General features: G+C 51.0%; 1 protein-coding gene across 1 annotated transcript in view; it reads right to left on the bottom strand.

The window, feature by feature from the left end:
* Nucleotides 1-1,687: 1,687 nt before the first annotated feature.
* Nucleotides 1,688-23,365, bottom strand: part of WNT3 (Wnt family member 3) — a 36,314-nt gene continuing 14,636 nt past the window's right edge. The window contains exons 2-4 of the mRNA XM_005234907.3: nt 10,337-10,578; nt 3,899-4,164; nt 1,688-2,785 (exon numbers count right to left, since the gene is read on the bottom strand). Of these exons, the coding sequence (XP_005234964.1) occupies nt 2,306-2,785; nt 3,899-4,164; nt 10,337-10,578 (988 nt within the window). The 3' untranslated portion in view covers nt 1,688-2,305. The remainder of the gene's footprint in view (nt 2,786-3,898; nt 4,165-10,336; nt 10,579-23,365) is intronic.

A 23,365-nucleotide genomic window follows, 5' to 3' on the forward strand; every position in this document is an offset into this window, starting at 1 on the left:
TGCATTCGTGTGACTTATGGCTGTGCATAAGTAGCTGAATGATGAGCCACCGCTCCCGTAGCCATTCAGCAGGACCTCAAGGACCTTCAGAGGCAAACCACACAAGCTGGCGAGGGCATCTTTTTGGGTTTTTTACCTTCTCTTTAATGACGTACCACAAAAAAAATGCAAGTTGAAATATATTTTTCTCCAAATATATATATTTATATAATATATAATCTTAGTTAACTCAAGTATATACATTGTATAATAAATAATGCTTATAAAAAGACAAATTTTCTGAATATAAAATAAAAAAAAATCGACCTCTACAACTTTATACAAAACTTTGGATACAGCAGATTGATGGAAAAAGATCTTCCATTCAGTGCTAGAATACCTGGCTACAGTAAAATAATTACAAGGCAATAAATGTTCTATTTAATATTAAATACCTTTTCTTGATTAAAAAAACAAACAAACAAACAAAAAAGGGATTTTTTTTTTAAAGTCAGATACTCGGGAGTCTTTCCAGACACAGAATTTAATATATACTTTTAAATAGAATGCATATCAGAAGACGGCTTATTTCTGGATCGGGGAGGTTTCTTAGAGCTCTGCTGCGATCTTTAATTTTAGAAAGCGGATGCCTCATGGGCTGCACGAACCCAGGAGCTCTTCATCATGCTCAGCAAAGGAGGGACCGAGAATTTTGCTCAGATTCTCTCCAGCTGGAGGTACGAGTGACATGGCCGTATCCTGTGCTCCACGTGAGGGGCCTGTCACCCATGTTATTGCTCTTTGCAGTGCCCTGTACTGCTCTTTCCCATGGACGAAAAAGTGAGTGCAGCAGAAGACACAGCTTTACCGGTTCGGATGTATTTCTGTGTAAAATCGCTGATGCATGAGAAGTGCTGTTGGTACGTGGTTATCGGTCCTCATTGTCAGTGGAGGAGCCCACCAGGGTGGAGAGAATATTTTTTTAATTTCAAAGGTCAGTGTGTCCTGAAAACATGAACCCAGAACGAGGGGGCATGTGGTCAAGGAGGGGGATGTGGCCTGGGGAGCAGGTGGAAGGATGAACGCTGATTCTTCTGCACTGAGATGGGTCGTGGGATGTGTGTGGCTACACCTGGGGCCCAAATCCCTGCTGACGGCACGGGGCCTCTGTGCTTGATGTGGGCCCTTTGTGAAGGATTAGCTGCTGACTTGAGAAATCCAACGGGAAGGAAAAGGTCTGCCTGGGATCGTGCTGTTGGGTAAAGGTTTCCCTTCCCCGTCCACCCTTGCCTCTCTCGCTGGATGGTTTAAGCACGTTTGTCTGATGGGGGGAGGCTGATGAGATGGCTTGAACAGGAACTTCTTGTCGTGGCTTCTCTCCCCGTCTGTTACTGATGCTCAGAGCTGCTGTAGCAGCTGGCTTGGCGGGTACCCGTCGCCAGGGAAATGCTCTGAGCTCTCTCTGGGATATAAATCATGTTAGGGAACACTTAGTAAATAGGTGCATCAACTGGGTGGATCTGCCCAGATCCGTAACAATCTTGGGCAGCTGCACGGCGAGGAGGCTGCCGGAGTAGTGCTGCGTCTGCCTGCGCTCCGCTGGTGCCCTGGGCTCTGCTTCCCTGCCATCCTCGGGGCGATTCTAGGAGCTGATCTGGAGCTATGGGGAGTGGGGAGGGCAAAGGGGAGGTGAAGGGAGAGACTGGCTGTAAGGCTCCGTTGGCGTGCTCAAACAGGTTTGTTTCTCCAACTTCATCTCCTTGGAGCAGCAGGGAAGGAACGTGGCTGGTGTGGGGAGCTGGCTCCTGCTCACCACAGCTGCTGGGACCAGGATGGCCATGCCAGCAGGCAGAGGAGCCTGTATTTGCTCACTTTTCACTGTGTAAAATTGATTTCCACCTCAACCCCCTGTATTAGCATCTACATGGGCCAGACCTCTGGAGGAGGACAGAGCCGAAGCTCTGTGCGTGCTGTGCTGGCAGCGCAGTGACCGGTGTGCCATGCCTCGCTTGGGCTCCTGCTATCCCTGCTCCTCCCCAGGCCGCCTGCCATGCCAAACAGCCTGAGAGAAGTCAGCAGGTCAGTGACGTGCCGTGTCTGCCGTGCCAGGTCCAGCCTCGGGCTGCCGTGTGTGGGTGGGATGCCGGAAGCCTCTGCGGCGCTGGTGCTGGCTGTGTGAGGGTGTCTTCCCTGGCCACGGGCATCCAGATTTTTTTGTGCCATCCTCTGAAGCGTGAGGCCACCACGTGGGGGCTGGTCACAGGGTTGATGGACCCCTTGGCCCTACTCTGGAGCAACCTCCCATCAGCTGGAGACCTACCTGCGTTTACTTGCAAGTGTGGACGTCGTAGACACGTATGCACTCCTGGCAGCTCACATAGCAGCACCAGTGGAAGATGCAGTGACACTTCTCCTTCCGCTTCTCAGTCCTGGTGTTGTGGCCACGACCGCAGCACAGCAGATCGCAACCGTCAATCCCGTGGGAGGTGACATTGCATGTTCTGTCCCTGGTCCCAAAGGAGCCCGTCTCTGGGTTTGGCTCACAAAAATTGGGGGAGTTCTCATAGTAGACCAGATCCCGCTCCGTTGGCGGCTTGAAAAGAGCATACTTGGCCCTAAGAGTTTCTACCCATCCCCGAGATTCTCGGTGCTTTTCAACCACCATCTCAGAGGCGCTGTCGTATTTATCCTTCAGGTAGTCACCAATGGCCCGAAAATCGGGCTGGGCCCACCAGCAGGTCTTGACCTCGCAGCTTCCCGAGAGACCGTGGCACTTACACTTCAGGTGCATGTGGTCCAGGATGGTCTGTCCGGGGGAGAGAGAACGAGGTGGTCAGCAGCAGTTTATGATGCCCAGCGCTTGCTTTCAGCCACGTGCCCTCACTACCTGGATGTAAATGTCTGATCTGAGCTTGGTCTGGGAAGCGCAGGCCAGTTGTAAATGCAGGGGGGCTTCGGGGTGTGGCGGAACCATCTCTAGCCAGACCCAGTGCCAGAAGAACACGACTGAGGTGGGCAGCTGCTCTAACCACCCTTCCAACCCAATCTCATCTAATGCCAAGGTCTGATCCCTTCAGCGGGGCCCTCCCTGTTGAGTGTGTGGGCAATCGGAGCCCACGGAATTTGCAGGTTGGAGGATGTCTCCCACACGTGGATGCAGACTGATCCCCTCTTCCTAACTTTGCTGACAACCCTCCGTTTTATGGCCCAAGTCCGTTTGCACTAGCAAGTAAATGAACTCGTGAATCTAAGGACATGGTGCTTTCCCTTCCCCAGCAACCTCCTCTGTGCCTGAGCAAAATAATCACTGATTTTTGTTAAAGTTACTAGAGTTTGTGGTGATTTTTTTACAGGAGGCTGTCAGTTGTTAACAAGTTCAAGCTTCTACCCTTCCACTGCTGCCGTATGGAAAAGGGGCATCTGGTGTTTGCTTCAGGCGCTGTTTGAAAGGTCTTGCTGCGACCTGGTTACAGTGCGCTGGGTTTGCAAATGACCTGGAGCGGGCGGTGGCCCAGGTATCTGCTGGCAGCAAGAACAGAATAAGAGTATTTCAGTTGGAAGGGACCGATGACTGTCACCTTGTCCCACAAATCACCGGGCAGGGCACTGTTGGAAGGGGGAGCGTGCAGGAAGGAGAGCTTGGGAGGAGAGTCCCCTTTGCTGTTGACCTGGGTGCTTGGGCGGTTGGGTTGGGTTTGTACGTGCTGCCTGGGGAGATGTTTGAGCTGGAAGCAAGGCATGGTTTAGCAATTCTTAACCCCCACCCGTCTGTTTGTTGAGAGTGGAAATGCTGTGGCCTGGAAAATAATCCTAGAAAGCTCCCGCCCGGGCATTGTGGGGGCCCCGTTACCTCGGGGGAGCCACGCTGGGCTGTCCACACAGGCGTGGATGACCAGCTCCGGACCCACCGGGCACTCACCGTCCTGCCAGCCTCATTGTTGTGTCTGTTCATGGCCGAGCGGGCGTCCGGCCGGTTCTCTCGGGCATCTGCGAATTCGCGGGACACCAGCACACCAAAGTCGGCATCCTCGCTGCATCCCCCCCATTTCCAGCCATCTCCTGGAGGTCCTTTGTGATGGGAGTCACAGCCGCAGATCGTGGACGTGCCCTCGGCGCAGGAGCGGGTTACGGCAAAGGCCACCCCTGCCGACGCGATGGCGTGGACGAAGGCAGATTCTCGCGTGGCTGGGAATAGACAGAGAATGGGATTATCAGTCAACATAACACTTCTGTTTTCCTGCCCAACCTCCTTCAGCATCATCTCATTAAAAAGCAAAAAGTTATTAATTTTTTAATGAAGACTTTTTGGATCAGGTGCTGCTGGCGTCGCCTTTGGAAGTGGGCGGGCAGGGGTGGGTGAGTCTGCTGGCTCAGACCAGCGATGACCGTGGAGACCATCCCCTCTTCCAGAGCAGGAGCCGTGAACAGTCTTCTCAGCTGCCCCATGCGTCCCTCACCTGCTCGTGCCTCGTGTCCTGGGGAAGCCTTCGTTGCAGCAGGTCTTGCTCCTTGGCCTGCAGTCTCCTCCACGGAGGTGGGCTCTGGCTTCCAAAAATCGGGCATCTCAGGCTGAGCTGATTTCAGGCCATGCAGGCAACGATAGAGGCAGCTCACGGGTATGTGCCAACTGCCGAAACGCGCATCTGTCCTCTGCTGCAGCGTGGGGAGCTTGGATCCAAGTGCCAAACGTGATCCTGACCCAGAGCTGCTCTCTCTGCCGGTGGCACCGTGCTGTGGTTTTCACTTTCTTTTAATTCAGACTCTTCCCTCCTTGCCCTTCCCACCTCCAATATGCCAGCAGAGATCCAGCCTCTACCTACAGAGGTTTTCCTTGGGTATCTTCTCGCCAGCAGCTTACACTGGGACCAGTGGGGGCTACGAGCCACCGGCTGAAGATCACTGCTCCAACTGGAGTGTTTCAGCCTGACAAAGGCTATTTGGGTGGCCTATGATCTAAAGCAGATCAGATTAGAGAGCTAGTGAGCCCTTCTGGCCTCAGACCAGGACAGCTCGGGGGCAGAGGGGGAGGACACGAGCCACTCTCCTTGCTGATGTGCCTTTGCTTTCCGTCCTGGGGAGGGGGTGAAAAGCGTTGGGCGCGGGGTGGAGAGTCGTGGCACGTTCTGTAGGTCTGTGAGTCCCTGCACAGGGCGCGGATGCCAGGGCAGGAGCTGAGCCGGGGCTGGCACTGCTATGGCTGGGCAGAGGCACGATGCAGGCCACCCTGGGGGGCTGCACCCCTCTGCAGCTGCCCCCCAGCACCCCATGTCTGCCCAGCGCGCTCTCCGCGCGGTGCCGGGGCGGGGGGGCAGCGAGCTGCACACACAAACGCCTTGCCTTGAAATTCTCCCCCGGGTCTGGGCGAGGAGCCGGGAGAATTTCCCAGAGATGAAATGCGGGAGCAGCGTTCCCAGAACCAGGGGAGGGGCTGGCGAGGGAGGATTAGAGCCGTCTTGACAGTGCACCACTGCGACTGTCTCCCAGCCAGGCCCGTTACCTGCTGGGACACTCAATTTGCCATTGTTCCCGCGGTGTCACACTGTATTACCAGCATAATGCAGAATGTTTCCGCCGGCCAGCGTACCCACGGCACAGAGCACTGGCATTCCCCAGGAGCACCTCGTAGCAACGGGGCAATGTTCCCCTGTCCTGCCGTCACCCTCCAATCCCGCCAGCCCGGCTGGGAAATCCCTATTGATGGCGCTCCCCAGCCCCCCGCCACCGGATCAGAATGGCTAAAGGGCGTGTGAATGCTGCAGCGATTTGAAATGACTGCGGCGCTGGGATGGTATCGCTCGCCCTGCCTCACAGTAGGGGAGGAAGCTTAGCTCTTTCTCATCGGTATAAGCTTATTTTTCTCTCTCCCTCTCTCCTTTCCCTCCCCCTCCCTTTAAGCTGCTGAGTTTATATCAAGACGGCCCCTGATCCCACACACCCCTGTTTAGATGCAAATGACTGCAAGTGTCATGGCTGAGAAAAGCCATGGGTTATCTCGGTGCGGGTCTGCCTTTTCACAGTTCGTGTCAGGGGCTTAGCCGAGCACACAAGGACCCCCAAAGGCAGCCCAGGCCCAGCTGCCTGTCCTGCACCTGGCCCCGCTGCCGTCACGCTCCTGGCAGCCATGCACCACGAGATGCTGCGCAGGCTGGTGCTGCTGGCAAGAGGCTGGGACCCGAGCAGGGCGGAGGGGGACCCTTCTGAGAGCCAGCGGCGTCTTCCCGGAGAAGGAGACTGAGTGAAGGGCGGCTGCGGTGTGAGGAGGCGGCAGGGGAAGAGTGGTTCCCCCACCACCTCAGACGTGGGGAAACGTATGAGCTGGCTAAGGCTCCTGCAGATCCAGCCCTGCCTGTGGCTCAGAGACCTCTTCCCTGTCCCAGGAGTTGGTCTGCAGACGCCTGTGGGGTCTTCCTGCCTCGTGCGCTCTTTCTGGGTGCTGTGCTTTAACCAAAGTGATGGACTTTATCCCCAACCAGAGAACGGCCATCACTCATCCTCCCGGAGCAGCAGCAACTCACCTGGCTGTTGGCTCAGCCTTGGCTTTGGGGCAGGACTTGGCTGGAAGAGATATTGGCTTTTAGTAGGAACTGACCTTATTTTAAAAAGAAAAAGGAAGGAGAAGAGAGAGGGGGAAAAGCAGGTTTTTCTTCCCTCCTTGTCCCAGACTGCACACCTGCAGTATAAATCATCTCAGGGAATTTGCTTGTAAAAACATGATCTTACCCCATGTTTTGGGGTTGGTTTTTGGTTGTTGGTTTTTTTGGTTTTTTTTCTTAGCCCAGGTTAAAAAAAAAAGACATGCAAAAAAGAAAACTTACAGGAAGATAATCAGTGGCCCTAGGAAACCAAAGCCTCGCCAGCTACGGCTGCCACAGGTTTTATGGCAAAAACCTCATGAGGCTGAACTTTGAGTAGAGGCCGTGGGAGGAAACTGGGTCGGTCGAGGCAGAGCCTCAGCCAGGGTCGGTGTTCAGCAGCTCCCGACAGGAGCACTTCAGCTCCCCGGGGCTTTCGCTGTGCTGCCTTCGCTGTTTATCGCTTTGCCATGAATTTGAAGCCACGCAAGAGACTGTGAAAGGAGAGACTGTAGTCATATGGTGACGGGGGGAAGAGAAATGGGATGGGGATGTGATGGGAGGCTGTGGGAAGGCCTGGGGGCAGGAATCCCTTGGACTGTTTCAGGGAGGGATGCCCTGTGCTTCCACACTGATACCAGTGCTTGTCGCCTGGATGATGTGCCCAGGAGGAACCGGGAGAGGCTTGAACACGGGTGCCACGGGAGGCTCTGCCCAGCTGAACCACCACAAATGGCTCCGTTGTTTTCCCACACCGCGTTGCACTTCAGACTAAGCTCTCCTTGAATGGAAGCAACTGTGATTAACATTTTTGCAGCTCCTTTAAAATGAAATTATCCTCAATTTCCTTTCAGGCTCTATTAGAAATTATTTTCTGTGCTATTGTAGGGAGAACTACACCTTTGAAGTTTTTTTCCAAAATACCTTAAATCTATCTAAGGGAGCAGTAGAGGAGATTAACCTAAATGTTGCTCTTTGATACTTAAGAGGTGACTTCATCCAGGTAGTTATCCTGGCTTAAATCCTGGCTATTTGGGGCTTAGTGTTTAATGTATATTGGCCTAATGCACAATGCAAGCTGCAAGAGTGATTGTCGTCTTCGTTTGAGTCCTAGTTTGTGGGGCTGCACCCCTCCATGTGTCCTGGAAGTCAACAAGCAGGGAACGCAGCAACAGCTGCCACAGACGCTCAGGGCTGGGCCAGATGTCAAAAAATGCAGCCAACGCTGATCGTGGATCTGTGTTCCGGGTTATGGGCTCAAAACTTTTGATTTCTGTTGTTGCTGCATCTAAGGAAGGTGGGACAACAGCCTGGAGAAGGCGATGCTATGAAGGCAACAGAAGTGTCCAGTAACCCTATCCACAGCCCCCTCGGCAATGAGCGGCGTTGGTCCCCGGGCTCATCACGGCTAACGAGATCTATTGGGGCAGGACAAAAGCCTTTTGGTTGCCCACGTTCTCTCTTCCTTCAGCTGAGAAAGCAGTGGCTGAAAGGTGGAGTACTCACGCTGCAGACTGGGAAGCGCAAAGGCTTTTGTAGCATCACTCATTGCTGCGTAGATGGGATGAGTCCCCTCCCGTCTCTGCCGTTAATTTTCAAGGCAGCAGTGAAAAGACATTAACACATTTAAAAAATGTAAATAATAACCACAATCAAATGGGTTGGACTTTGATGTATCACAGTTTGCAGATGATACTGTTTATTTTTAACTGTTCTACTTACAGGTTAGTGAGACATGGGAATAATATATTTTTCAAGATAATTGCCTGGCAGTACTGTCTGGGAGACTATTGATGCATCATGCTTTGATTGGGAAAGTTGTATAACAAATGTGTTCGGTAATTTTCCCCCATCTGTCAGAAGGGTTTCAGAGCTACGGATGATATTTTACTTTGTCAGCTTGAGTGCATGGAAATGTTGAGGCATGTCCACACATGAGGTTTTGCTGTAGTCCCCGCAGCCGAAAGAATCTTAAAATATTCTTCATAAATTCAAAGTTCAGTTTGCTCATTATGGGGAGGATGGTTCAAATCCAGTTTTTAAGTTGACAGAAATGGTGGTGATAGATTTTCAGTGCCTGAATGCTCTAACAGTTCTTTCATGGTGTGTTTAAAATTTTTATGATAGATTTTAAGAAAATTAAAACTTTCTGATCTTGTAAGCGATGAAGTTTAGGACATGCTTTTATTAGGGAGCAAGTAACAGTGTGGCAAGCCTCGATGACAAGTTACTTGATAGTAAATAGAGCAGCTACCCCAAAAACAGAGGCGAGTTGACTCTCTTGGTCCCTATTAACTCTATTTTATATATTTTTATATATATATATAATCTCTGTTATATATATATTATATATATAACCCTATTATATCTCTAATATGACTTCACAAACCTGATTTCTGCAAAGAATTGCACTTTAACCCAAATGAGTAATTTTCACATACTATGGATGTTTCAGGAAACTGTACCGTTATTGGAAGGCTGAAACTTGAAAAAAATACCATGAACTGTTTATATGCAGAATATTATAGCTTTATAAGAAGGATTCACCAGGACATATGCACACTCTAGGAGACTATTGGGAAATACTCTAATGTCCTGGCTTTCAGCCCTAATTTCTCCAATTTCTTAAAGGCTGTACCATAGGATTCCCGTTTCCAAACTGTCACTGGGAAGAATAATTTATTTTCAATAACAGGCTTCCCTGGGCTGCAGAGACTCAGTGCATGCCCATGCCCATGAAGCCAGGCTTTGGAGATGGTTTTGGCTGTGACAGCAAGACGTTACCTGTGGGTGTCCCTTGTGCCAAACTCCACCTGGAGTCAACAAAATCCACGGGATGGGGTAGGAAGGAGAGAACAGGAGTTTTTTATCCACCTTTTGGTTCAGTTTCATGGGATGCTAAGGGCTTGGTTTGCTAACTGGTCATCTGAGATGTGGGATTATCTGGCACCCGAGTCCTGCACAGCACCCTCCTTTCAGGCCATATTTGACTGCAGGCTGGTGGTGCTGGCGCCCAGCTGGCTTGGGGCCCAGCATCGCCCTTTTCCCCGTGTCATGCCCAGGCTGTGACCTCACTGGACATCCCACTTTATTGTGCCTCATCAACGCGCTTCCAGTGTACCTGATCCATGCCAGTGGGTCTAGGAAGGTGGTCTTTCAGGAGGAGGTATGAAGAGTAGCACGCATGCGTGTTTGGGGAGAGAAAATGCATTTATTCTCCCTCTTTTTGTTCCCAGCCCTGACTTTTGGAGCTCATCTGTGAAAAGATGTTCAGCTAAGCCTGATCAGGACCATGGATTTCAACCATGGCTTCTCACTGGTGGGGAGACTTCCTCCTACTGGCCTCCTGGGGTAGGCAGTGGGCTTCAAAGGGATTGCCTTGACCCCAAGGAATTTGACCCCAACCCCTGTCCTTTCTGCTGGACCTTGTTGTTTGGAAGCGCTGCTGTGTGCCCTGTGCAGGGATGATGGAGCCCATGATTCCAGAACATGTGAACATGCATGGGGCTGGACCTTCCCCTTCCTGTACCTTATCCTACCTGACCTTAGTGATTGCTTGTGGGACGGGCACAGACCCCCTCCCTCATCATCCCTTTTGATGTAACACACCGAAAATACTGGAAAAAAGAAATTGGAGAAATTAGGGTTGAAGGCTAGGACATCAGGCTCTTCCCCCAGTGTGTTCTTAGTAGGACATTCATGGTGCACCCAAAAGCCAAGTATGTGACAGCTCAACCCACCCTGGTGAACACGTTCCCCTGCAGCTCCCCAGCTTTGCTGTTTACCTTTGTCCAGGACCGGCCCGAAGATGGCCAGGCTGTCATCGATGGTGGTGCAGTTCCAGCGGCGGCCCCGGAACTGGTGCTGGCACTCCTGGATGCCCAGTTTCACCCCTTCGGCCACGCTGGGCATGATCTCAATGTAGTTGCGGCAGAAGCGGAGCTGCTTGGGGACAAGGCCGGGGATGGAGCCGCAGAGGATGGGCTGGGACCCCAGGGAGCTGTACTGCTGACCTAGCGCAAGGGACCTGCAAGGGACAGAGAACAGTGTGAGAGCTGGGGAACCAGCTGGCCCTCATGGTCCTGCCCCCATCACCATCCCCAGGGGAATCTGATGAGCCAAGGTGAACCAATTTCAGGGAGACAAAGTACTGAAAAGCAGGGATTTCCTAAGAAAACAAGGGACTTCCTACTGAATAGCACTGATGGGGAAAAGGGCTTTCACATCTGAAGCTCCCTGGTCCTTTGCAGGCACAGAGGGACTCAGCTGCCTACGCGGAGGCACCAGGAGCCATGCGGTGTACTCCCAAGCATCCGAGACATCCCCGGGTGGCTGGTCGATCTCACAAAGGACCTGCAGGGAGCTGTGTCCAGGGGGGGGGCAACGCCTGGAGGCTGGGGAATACCCTGGGGTGTCTCAGCTGTCAGGAGACACTGAGCTTCTGAATTGCGACCAAGGTGGGAAGCGTCCTGTCCAATGCCGAATCCATCAGCAGAGGGATCGCTGTTTGCTGTTCTGGGGTCGGGCATGTCAACGCCACGTGTCCCAGGCTGTCTTACCACGTGCAGGTGGTCCCAGCAGAGAGCGAACCACCACAGTTCCACCCTGACAGACGTCAGCCTCCAGCTGCGGCTGTGAGTCGGGCAGGTGTGCTAGCTCGTGGCCAAGGTGCCAGAGCGGCTTCGCGCTTCCCGCTCCCACCAAGTGCCGTCTGATGGTGAGGAGCTCAGCCCCACTGGGAAGACTGGTCAGCTCCAAGAAACAGGAAACAGATGTGAACAACCTTAGCTTCATTCTCCATCCAGTGAGGCCAGTACCGTGGTGAACAGGCAGGACAGCACGTTGCATTTCTCCAGGCACCCCATCTGGCAGGCAGATGCCACTCGCAGGGGGTCGGCACGCTGCAAGGGGCTTTCTCCTGCCCGGGTTTGCACAGCGGTGGAAGGGAAGTTCATACTCAGTGTCAGGATTTGCGGAGCTGTGCCTGCAGCAGCGGTTTCTCACAGAGGTGGTGGTAGAGGGTTGGCCTGGTGCGCTGGCCATGAGCTCCATGCCACGTCACGCAGGTTAGCTCTGTTGTAGCTCACCAGTGTGAAACCTGGACCAGTTTTTCATCTGGGTGAGCAGTTTGATCCCCTCAGGGCACCTGCAGAAGGCAGCAGTGCATCAAGAGTAAGGGCTGGGACTTCTGAGTAGAAAGTTCTGAGGACCCAGCCTCCCAATCAACCACAGACTTGGTCAAATCCCTTCTTTAAACTCCTGAGGCATCTCACAACAGACTTCCCTGCCTGGAAGGCCTGACGGGAGATGTGCAGTCAGTTTTGGCCCATCCGTTTTGAGGCTGGAATGGTGATCTGTTGCGTGAGAGAGGCCCCTGGGGAGGCTGGAGGCTGCTCTTGGTTGCATGTGGTCGTGCACCCAGCTGGTGAGGTCGCTTGCCCACATACAGGAATCCATCTGCTTTTGATGACCTGTTCCAAGCTTTCCCACCTTTCCTTTCCTTCCTCTTACGCAAGGTCTCCATCATTCCCAAGTGCCTGCTCTAAATTGTCCTTGACGATGGCTGAGAGCACTTTCCCTCCAGTCATCACCTAATCTTTGTTCTCATGTCAATGAACTTGTGATTTCCCCACTGCTGATCCTTCTTAGACAGACATAAAAAATCTCATTCTTCTTGGCCCACCATCCCCATCTCCCCAGAAGTCCTGGGAAGGCACACAGGTCAGGGCACTGTGGCTAAGGTGCCGCAGCTCTGCTCTAACCTCCCGGGTCCCATTGGCTGATGATTTCTCTATATAGTGGCTGAGATGTGAAGATGAAACAAAACCCATTTGAAATCCAGATCTGAGATCCCAGGGGCACGTCTTGGCTCTGCATGGCTCTAACGTAAATACCACAAGAGCTCATGGGGAGGAAGCAAACACATTAGGAAAGGAAGTATCACAGGGTGAATTTGGGATAGATGGAGGACATGGATAATTTTTAAAGCACAATCCACAACTCCAAGACTGGCAGCTGTGGGAGCGACAGACCCTACATGTCTTGCTTTTGGTGCTAGTGCCCTTCCTTGCTGCCTGAGCCTACGTTTCTCTAGCTCCCATCACGTCAAAGGGGAATAGTCGTTTCATACCCCTGCTCCGCTTTCCCCAGCTTTCCCCACAGAAGGTGACAGATGCATTTTCCCAGCATTAGCGCACAAGCCAGACATTTTGCAGGCTCAAGGGCAGGAGCCATAAAAGCCAGACAGCTCTGCTGGGCTGGGAGACTCCCTTTCATCACTGTGTGTACACGTGTGAGCAGACAGATGTGCACATAAAGGTAGGCTTTTGTGTGTGTGCGTGCGAGTGCAGTGCACAACACAAGGAGCATGAGTGCCTATGGCAAACGCATGGGAAATCCCTTTTCTCTTTCTCTGCTTAATCCCTTAAATCTCTCAGGAGTCCCGACACTGTCTGTCAGGCCAGGGACTCCTTTTGTTCCCATCTGATAGTGCTAGACATAGCAGAGCCGTGGATCCAGCAGTCCCGAGTTGACACTCTGTGGTTCCTATCGGTGTGGGACAAGCTTTTGAAGCCCGGGGAGTAAATGGTCTTGTGCAGATCCTCTCTCTGCAATTACTGGCAGGTATATCCTTGCATCCTTGAAGAGCTGACTCATGTCTTCCCATTGCCTCAGCATGGAAGATGCTGTGCCCACCCTCTCAATGTCATTCTTCCTACAGAGATGGCCAGCAAACTCATCTTCTACTTGGGCTACGGGTTAGAAAGACACATGGTATCAAGAAAAATCAGACCTAGCAGTATTTGAAAGTAGCAGGATCTGGCCAGATGAGAACTGTGCCAAAGCATATGAAAAGGAGTTTTTACGATGAGCACTATGGAAAGTTTCCTGCTGGCAGGAGCAAAAGCTGCTAGGACATTTCTTCTTTCCTCTCTGCAGAAGAATGGAAGCTGCATCGCTTGGAGCGCTCAGGACTGGACTGCACGGGCTGTCTGTCCGAGCTGGGTCAGACCAGCCAAAGACAAACCTTGGTGAGCCACTTCTGCAGAACAGGAGGATTGAAGCCCTTGCTGGGGGTGATGCCCCGCCTGGCTGCTGTCTGGGAAGAAAGAAGCTTCTTGGAACAAGATGTGTTCATCCTCTGCTGTGTGTGCAGGGCACGGTGAAGGCTGACCCAAAGGGTTTGCTCACATGTTTCACATTCCAGTTTCACGATTTAAAAAAAAAAAAAAAAGGAAAGTGAATTGCCAGGGGGGGACCAGCTTCCTGGGAAACAACCTGCTGTGTTTACCCCTTTCCCTTTCTCCCAAATCCCATAAGCCTGTTGCCACCTTTAGTGAGTCCTGGGAGCCCAGCTGGACTGACAGGAACCCTTTTTTCCCCTGTCTCAGCCCTGGAAAATATTGTCATTTGTGTTGAGGGCTGTACTACAGCCTTCAATGAGCTCCAAAGTGGGGCAGCATCTGTGCTTGCTGTCGCTGCCCGAGGTCAGCGTCGCAGCTTTTTACTTGAAATGCAGGGAGAAAACTTCTGGGACGTGCTGCTATGGGAGTGTTTTCTAGCTGTAAACTCAGCAACTGAAAGCAGATGAATCTGAAAAGCAATTTTTCTTTTTTCCCCACTATACTGAGGACAACACCAGCCCTGTGGCAGCTGGGCAGGAGAGCTCTGGCTGTAGAGCTGCATGTCTCCATGGATGCGTCTCGTGCCATGGAGCTGGGCACACCCTGCATTGCCGCTTTCCCTTGCCTCTCCTGAGGGATCACCCACACAAATGTAGAGATGCTATAGAGCTCCAGTACCTTGCTGTGCCATTTCCCTTGACAAAATTGTTAGAAAGAGCTTGTATTTTCATCCCGGGAGCCTCCAGCGCAGAAATCCACGGCTGGCAGCACTGCACAGAGGATGCTGCTGGCTGTGGTGACTCTGGCGATGGAGGCAGGTCACAGCAACTGCTGTGCCTGTGGGACAGGCAGGTTAGTCAGCACCACACGCTCACACACTCAGAGTTCCTTCAGCTCCCTCCTGCCCCGGAGCCAGAGCAGACCCGTGCAAAGAGCCAGCTCTCCTCAGGGCTCTGCCATGGCTGGGGGGCCACCGCATGTCACCTTCTCTCTTTGTCTCAGCGTCAATGAAATAACAACTACTCATCCTCAATGCCTTGAGAGCCATGGCTAGCGACGCTCCCTGAGGGCTCCAAGGACCCAGTAGCAATGAGGTTCTTTTAAACCATGATATTTCCTCCCACAGCAGCTCGGGTCGCTGCAGCATAACGTTACAAGGCAGATGTCCGTGCCCTCTGTTTTGTTAATGCCCCATATCAATCTCTGCGATTCTTGTAACGAACTGGGAAAACTATGAATCAGCAGGAGAAAACCAGGTCACGGTTCAGATCTTGTTTGCTACCCGCTGTCTTGGAGAAAACCTTTGTCTGCCTGGAGGGTTTTTTATTGTACTATTTTTAGACATATTTGGCATTTTCCAATTCTGGGCCGCGCTGTGCTTAAAATGGGCAATTGTACAGGCTGGCGTACCACTGCTTTACAGCGTGGAGTGGCCCAGGGGTGACACATTGAAAGGCACATTGGGAGCCAGGAGTTTTCATGCTGGCTCTTTCTCTTCATTTAGTGCTGGATAAGCCCTTCCCAGCTCCCACCAATTTTGCCCTTTCCCCCTTTTTAGCAGAGGCATCATCACACGTTTGCTTTTCAGGTAGGTAAAGGGCTGTGCAAAATCACTGCAAGCAGAGGTGCGTGATGAATAAAACCTTTCAGGAGAGCCAGACCCTGCTGGGTTTTGTTACGGTACATTTTGAACCGTCTAGTTCAGCCTGATGCAATGCTCCAAGAGTTGTTACCAAGTGGCCGGCATTCATTTTGAGCTCAGAGATGGGGAATCTCGCCCCAGCCCTGACAGAGGTGCCCTTAGACACAAAGTGCCTCCAGCTGCTAACGCTGTTCTGCTGTCTGGCCTTTGAGGGGGTATTGTGTCTGGTATAATATTCATATCTTTTAATTCTTGTAATTTGCTGACTGCAGCTCTTTGTGAACAGGGTAAGACACAAATACTTGGGTTTGTCTGAAGATCAAGAGCAGCAAGAGGGAAATTTTTGCAAGTCAAAGCATGCAATATATATGCACATATGAGCTTGAGAAATGCCAGGTCTTGACTGAATATGGAGAACAGAAAAAAAAGATGACAGAATTCAAATAAGAAACATTGCAGTTTACTAGAGAACGGGACAGCTTTAATGAATCCCACGCCTTTGCTCATAAATCACCCCCCATTTAACCTCTACTGATCGTGTCCTGAGTTGTGAGCTTTTCTGTAGAGCGGGCACTTGTGTCCTGCTATGAGACACCACCGATACCACAGACTCTCCACCAAACCTTGCAATCACTGGTGGCCTCCGCAAAACAGACAGGAATGTCATATTTTTAAAAAAGGGGTTCAACTGCCTAAGCATTAGAGGCTGATCCCCCAGGCAAGGGCAAGTCCCAAGGGAAGGAGCGTGGACGTAGGGTTTTTCTGTATTACTGCCCTGGAAAGTCTACAGGCTTTACACAACGGTGTGATGTGACCTCCTGAACAAGAGAGCATTTTTTTTTTTCCCAGCTGGTGTGTTTGAAAATTCCCTCATTAAATAGCATGTATGAACTGTGTGATCTGCACAGAACTCAGCAGCCCACAAGGCCAGATTCTGCCCAGTTAAGATTCTCCCTTAATTTATTCACACCTAAGGGCTAGAAGCCTTTCTAAAACCTCACAAAGGCAGAAGTTCACCTAGGAATCACTCCCAAACCTGTGGCTGCTTAGCAATAGGTTAAGCATCCCTGAGAGCTCTCCCAGAGGGACAGCTCAGGGTATTTCAATTCCCTTCGGTCCTGGGTGATTTTTATTTATTTATTGCCTGTGCAGCCTGGTGGTGCCTCCCTCCATGGGCTGTGTCCCCTACACCTGCAGAGCCCTCTTCCAGCAACCTCTTCTAGGAGGACTTGATCCTTCCTCCAAGCACCACGGGACAGGGAGACGTCCACAGTGGTGGGGACCACAGGAGGAACCTGCAAAGGTGGCCAGCCTGCGCGGGTTGGGAGCGCATAGCACCAGCTGGTCAGAAATTTGGCAACCTGCTCCGTTCACAGAGAAGTGTTGTGTTTCCAGAGGGAAACAAGGAGAAAGCAGTTAATGAATGGCTCCTCCACTCCGTGTACGAGGGCTGGGCAGCGTGTTCCCTGCCTACAATCCCAGCTGAAGGGAGAGGGGCCATTAATGCATGAGCTTTGCTTTTGAGATATCAGAATGATGAATGATTTCTCAGGTATTCCTAAAAAATGAATGCTACAAAAAACCACCGAAGAGGATGCTGTTTAGGGCCTGAGGAACCAGAGGGAGAGGCTAGTGTTGTTTCTTTTAACTTCCAATCAATGCTGATGTTGAAGTAACTATCGAAACACATCCAAGGCTAAAATCTGCATTAAGTCAAATGAAAAGCCCCGTATCTGCACACAGGGGAAGCTGTTCTTTGTAAACAAAGATATTTTTTTGTGTTGGCTAGATACCAGATCATCTGCTTATTCTGGGTTGATAATCTCATTTCCCTATGACCTATCACTGCAGGCAAGGAGGCAGCAGGGTGCAATAAAGCCATTCTCACAAGTGATGGTGCACCACCAAAGGAACACGCGGCAACGGGCACTGGTTTAGGGGCCTCTCAAAGTGTGGCAAGGTTCACTGTTTCAGTCAAGAAGGAATTGAAAGCCCTCTGGTAGCCCGCTGTGACTCCTGCTGCGTGCAGTGTGTGGGCAGGTTGGTGCTGGAGGCTGCGGCAGCCGATCCCTCTGACCTCGCCCCTGGGCTTGCTGTGAGCAGGTTCCCACTCCCCCCATCAACTTGTTGTTGTTTGGAACCGGTGTCCAAACAATGACATATCTTCTGCAAGAGATGGAGGGATTGGGTCCTGCTAAGTGTGAAGAACTGTCAAATCGCAGGGAAGCACCAGTGAAGTGGGGACTGTCATCTGCTGATGTTACGTCAATGGAAAACTGGCGCTGGGAAAGCCTGAGCTGCAGAACACGGGCTCAAGCCCCTGGGATCTGCTGACAGAGACAGAGGAGGACAAACAAACTCCTCAGTGTGGTCTGTGTCCTAGGAGCTACTGCCGCTTCTTGGGAAGTGATGCCGTGCACGCTGGATGATCTGGGTGATGAGATGGGTGCAAGGGCCAGGACATGCTGGGTGCTGTTACCCAGAGTCAGGATTTCAGAAAACATGGATTTCTTAAACTTTCCTCCTAACCTGAGTGTGACAGACACTGAATTGACAGTACCTCCCGTTCTCCCTCTCACTGGGAACAAGTTCACTTCTCCACTTCAAACTCCCAGTGGCTGTTTGAAGCCACTTGAAGATTTCCTGGGTAACTGGTGGGGAAAAGCAGGCACCCATGGGGCACAGTTCATCTAGTCCATATGGAGGTACCACACTCTGGGAGAGCTCCATGGAGAACTAGGGAAGGACTGCTCAGATGAGGTCCCATGAACCTGCCCTGGAGTCCCAGGCAGTGCAGTGCGCATGGGCTTTGCTGGGTGAAGGCCAAGGAGAGAGAATGACCAAGGGCTGACCTCCAAGGTCTGACCGAGGGCAAAAGGTTTGCGGTGAGATTTTTGCCATGTCAACTGAATTAAATCTTCTTGTTTTATTCCTTTTTCCCCTCCCTTACCTCCTTTTGTCCTGTGGGCATGGCATGAGCTGCACTCCTACGTATGAACTTGCCACCCATCACCCACATCCTGCATCCATTCTGCCGCTATTTTGCAGTTTTTACAGTACAGGTTGCCAGGTGTTCCCCCGCCCCTGACTTTAGAGTTTTGGTTTTGCTGAGTTAGCGTTCTGATGATTTAGCAAGTCAAATTGTTTTTGGCTTTGATCAAAAGAGATGCCAGACCTGACACCAGTGAATGGGTGGAGTGGTGCTCGGCAGGGGGGACCAGGTGCTGGCAAAGGGAAGAGAGGTGGAGCAGTAGGCCTGCCCCTTCTGAGAGGGGGAGACTGTTAGATAGACTTTGCTGTATTGGGTACCTTCTCCCTTGGTGGAAATCAGCTGAGTTTGGCTGAAGAAGTGTAAACTCCCAAGAGGACACCTAATCTGAACTTCAGCATTCATCTCTTAGGTACAGCAGTTGAATTTGGAACATGGAAAGGTCAGGAATACCTCTTGAAAAGGAAAAAGACAGTGGAGGATGCCAAAGGATAAAGTTCTTCTAGAACGATCTTGGTGGTCACCACCTGGCCGTGGCTGCCTAGCTGCCTGCTGGGGCACTCTGCCTTCCCCTGGCCGTGGCAATGCTTCTCCCCTGCCCCAGCACAGAGGCAGGAGGTAGGAGGAACTGAGATAAGAAGCAGCCAGCTCCAGGACGAGTGGCGAGCCAGAAATGGGCTCTAAGGCTTCATAACTCCTGGGCACTGAGCAAACCCATGGGCAGCAGCCCAGGGCGCTGCTGGTAGAGCTGGTGCCTGGCTTGCAGCTTTCACAAAAGGCCACCCTTTTCCATACGTCTGTCGGGTATAGGGGCACCCACCCAAGGCCGCAGCGCAACTGTGCGATCGGGGGACGTCGCAGCCTGATCACAAACGTGACTTCTCGAACGGCAGACGGCTCACGTAACAGCCGTGCAGCACTTTAATGAAGCTTGTGTAGGCTGTGAGTCATAGCCACCTACAATGGTATCTCCATGAGAATGCAACCATCTCCTTTGACATTCAGCAAAGTTAAATAAGACATCCAAGGGGAAAGAGGACAGTGTCATGTTTATGAAATTGGATTACTCAGCTCCCAGGCTCTGAGGATTGCCTACAGCTTCCCTCCTGGATGTATTGAGGATGGTTTTGTACTTCTGTTGCCTTCATCGAGTTCTGGCCAAGTGTGTACTGTCTTACCCGGTCAAGGGCACATGGTGCTGCAGCCATTACTGCAGAAACTGCACTGTTTTTTAAGCCTCCTCCTGGTTGTAAATAGGATGTTAAACATGGAAAGGGGACAAAAGAGCAATAGCAGCGAGCTGAGGCACTGGCTTATGTTGACAGTTTGATTAGTCTATTGGAAAGACTTCTGAGAGATTATTTAGTTACAGTGAGAAGAAGGGGAAGATTAAGACTTTCGGTCCAGCAGAAGAGGGCAAGACAATGGCTGGTGAGTGGGAATTCAGACCAGCAAAATGCAAAGGCACAAGTTTCAAAGAAAAAGACAAGTGTCCAACACGTTGCAGATTCTCTAACGCTGAGTATCTTCAAATCCAGCCTGTGCTTTTCTGAAAAGAACTGTTCGAGCCAATACAAATGAATTCCTCACCCTTGGGGTAAAAGGATGAAATTCAGTGGTCACAGTACACAGCCCTGCCTGGCTTTGCAAGGAGGCATTTTTTTCTCCCTGTCCTCTGGGTTCATGAAGAGAGAGAGCCCATATGCTCTGTGTCTTGCTGTGATTTCTGCCATCATGGGCCTCTGCACCTATCGATAGCAGCTGTACTGCAGAGGCAGCAAAAGGAGGAGGATGTGCTTGGGCAGCACTGGAGGAGCTTGGATCCAGCTGTAGTGCAAGGGGGGATTCTGAGAAACCAATATTCCTCATTTCCTCTCTAAATAAAGGTTAGCTCCTCCATCCATTTTGTGAGACCCCCTTAAATTATCAGGTGACACACACAGAAGTACACAGGGGTACTGGATATAATAAGTTTAAGCCAACTCAGTAATTTGAAATGACTTTATGGTAACTGCAGTCCACATAGGAATCCCAGGGTCCCGAGTGCGGGGGATGGAGGAAGGATACTGGGTTCACCAAAATGGCTGTGCTGGTCACCCCCCCAGTGCAACAGCATGTGATGCTGAAGCATTGCCCTTAAGTGCAAAGACCACTGATGAAAGTTCCTCTGTCCCCTGCAGATTTTTTTTTTTTTTGGTCCTACATCCTCTGCTGGATCTGCTCTTTTCCTTTCTAATGCAAACAAGCTTTGTAAAGAAATTAGCTTTACACTTTTTTCAAGTGGTCTGCTTGCATCTTATGCTGCAGAAGCATCCACAGTCTGAAAAATCAAACAGTGGAGCTGCTCCCACCAACCCAGGTGACTGGCTAGTTCCCTCCCATGCTCTGCAGTATCTGCCTTAGCACCTTTTCCATAGTCTCAGCTGGGTTTTGAGTCCTGATGGCTCCAGAGCAGACACGAATTCTGCTACAGGGCCCAGAGCAGTCCTGCATGTCAATCTGGGCCAGCAGCATCTTCAGCAACCCTAAGTGTAGTGTTCCTGGACCAAACCTGGACCAATTAGTGATATATGCTTCCTGCATACCCTTTGTCTCTCTCAGTTCCCCATCCTTACCAGAGATAATTTGATCTGGGGACAGCGCCCTTGTTAGGCATTTTCAGAACTATACGCGTGCTACCAGCATACAGCATGCACTTGCCCTGCGCTCCTTGTTCGCACAGCTGCTTTCAAGTTTTTCCCAGGTGGTCAAAGCCCTTTGTACAGGAGGTTGATGTCTCTTAGATCAGGACTTTGGTTGTCTCCTCTGAGCTCATGTGGACTGTTGCGGAGCATGGAGCCACGAGTACGTGGCTACGAGTTGCCTTGGCTCCCGTAAGAGCAGTCCAGGCACCGGTATGTGCTAGAACAGCAGCTCATCGTGGATGCTGGTGTCGATCTGAGGAAGATCCAAGCTTTTTTTTGGATCTCCTGGCAGAGAAGCAGGCATTCATTTCTCACAAGAGTATGGAGCACACTAGGCACTGTGACTGAGAAAAGACTATGGCAAAATTATAGCCTGAGCAGGGAGTCCTGCAACATGTGCTAAATTCCTGGTGCATTTTTTTGGAGTGTGCAGAGTCCTAAGTAAAAGAAAATTAATTCCTGATCCTCAGGAATGTTTCTCATTGTACAAATGCAAACTTTCTCTAGTCCAGTAACCAATATCACTCCAATTCTTCAAAGGCATGTTGCTTCATGCAGGGGCCTGGCACCAAGAAGCACGACAGACTAGATGGGGTTGGACATCTAAGCTGACCCTCGAAGTCCTGAGAGTTAAAGAAATAATGAAATTCAGATGCTTGTGCCGAGCACAGAAGGAAGAGACAGAAGGAAGATCAAGGTACTGGCTGGCTGTTAAATGACTCATGCACTGTTTTAATCACACAGCATAATAAGAAGACAACCCCTCATTGCCAGCAGCTCTTTTTAGAGGCAGAATCAATGTGCTGTTGGACACCACAGTGTCATAAGAAGAGAGGAGGACTGGAGACACACTGACGAAAACAAGACATACCAAGGCTGGAAGAAGGTGGTTATAAAACTGCTCAGGCTATCAGCATTGATGAATATCAGTTTCTCGGTGACAATGAGATATTCTAAGGTTGTACCTGTGTGTAAAGTAGGATTGTCAGATTATAACTGCATTTGGTAAATGGTTTAAAAAGACCTCTAGAGAAGAATACATGAACATCCAGAAAATCCTGAATTAACAGACTAGAAGAAACAATTGGAATGTGTAGTCTGACTGTTCTAAAGCAATTTAAGAACCTTTCATACCTCCACATTAGCGTCTATGACTTGTGTCTGGTTAAACCAACAAATACGAATATTTCTTATATTAAAAGGTGGATGCAGGACAACCTGACTCAGAGCAGGACAACCACCAACACTAAACAGAGTTGGTGATCGTTTTGACAAGCCAAATTTTGTAAACCTCCAAGGGCGAAGATAGCCCACCTCCAGCGGAACCTCTCCCAGGGCTGTGCCACGTCCTCTGAGAAAAGAGTGCTTCCTAACGGCCAACCTGAACTTCTCAAAAAATGTAAATTTGGTGCCTTCCCTTGTCTCCTACTAATTGTCCTGTATTGGACATAGTATATTCAGGGACATCTTAGCTGTCCTTCCATGGACCTCTTGCATTTCTAAGGATTTTGAATAGGCATTGTTACAGATTTTTTTTCTAAGTTAACAGACATTACCTTGAAAAGGTGGGTGGCTTAGGGAACTAACCTTTAGGTGTCCCCATTATGGCCAGCTCCACCTAAGCTAGTCACTCAAGCTCCCTTTGTAACAAATGGAGAAAATGATGCACTTTTAGAACACGATCCACTGGCCTGTTTTACCTGTTTGCCTCTGGGTGAGGTTCTGTGGACTGCAGCCTGGACCTTGGTTTGACATCGTGCCTACACCTCTGTCTCAGGTGGCCATAACTGACTTTTCAGCCCCACCAGAGCTGCCTCAGGCTGCGAGCACAAACCACGAAGGGTGCGTTATCTTTTGAAAAGGTGAGCAGGAAAAGCCAAGATGCTATTAGAAAAGCCATAGAGATGTTTCTCACACACTAGCACAGGAACCTTACCCACAGCAATGCCCTGTGAAAGCCAGAAGCCACCCAGCTGGCTTCCCCCCACAGCTTGACCATGGGCTGAGCGAACAGGCAGCAAGAGGCACGCTTAGACCATACCAAACCTTGTGTAACTTCCTGAGGTATTTCCTCAACTGACCCGATCAGCCGATGTTCACATTTGGAGATGGTTTTCATATTACACCACTCACCAGGCTTTGGTGATGGCGACTGCACTGCCTGGCTGGCCCTAGAAGCACCTTCCTTACTGCGTGTGGGAGGGAGAGGGTCCCTGGAGTGGAGCAGAACAGCAGGGGTGTGCAGAGGGGTCACTGCCATAGCACCGATGGCCTTGCAGCCTGCTGCTGATGTGGGTGGCTGCTAGGGAGGGACCGGGGACTGAATGCTCCTCAGATCAGACTGGGTGCGATGCACGGTCCCGCTGGGCCCTCAG

This window comes from Falco peregrinus, chromosome 18 (genome assembly GCF_023634155.1).
Source record: "Falco peregrinus isolate bFalPer1 chromosome 18, bFalPer1.pri, whole genome shotgun sequence".
NCBI classification, from domain to species: Eukaryota; Metazoa; Chordata; class Aves; order Falconiformes; family Falconidae; genus Falco; species Falco peregrinus.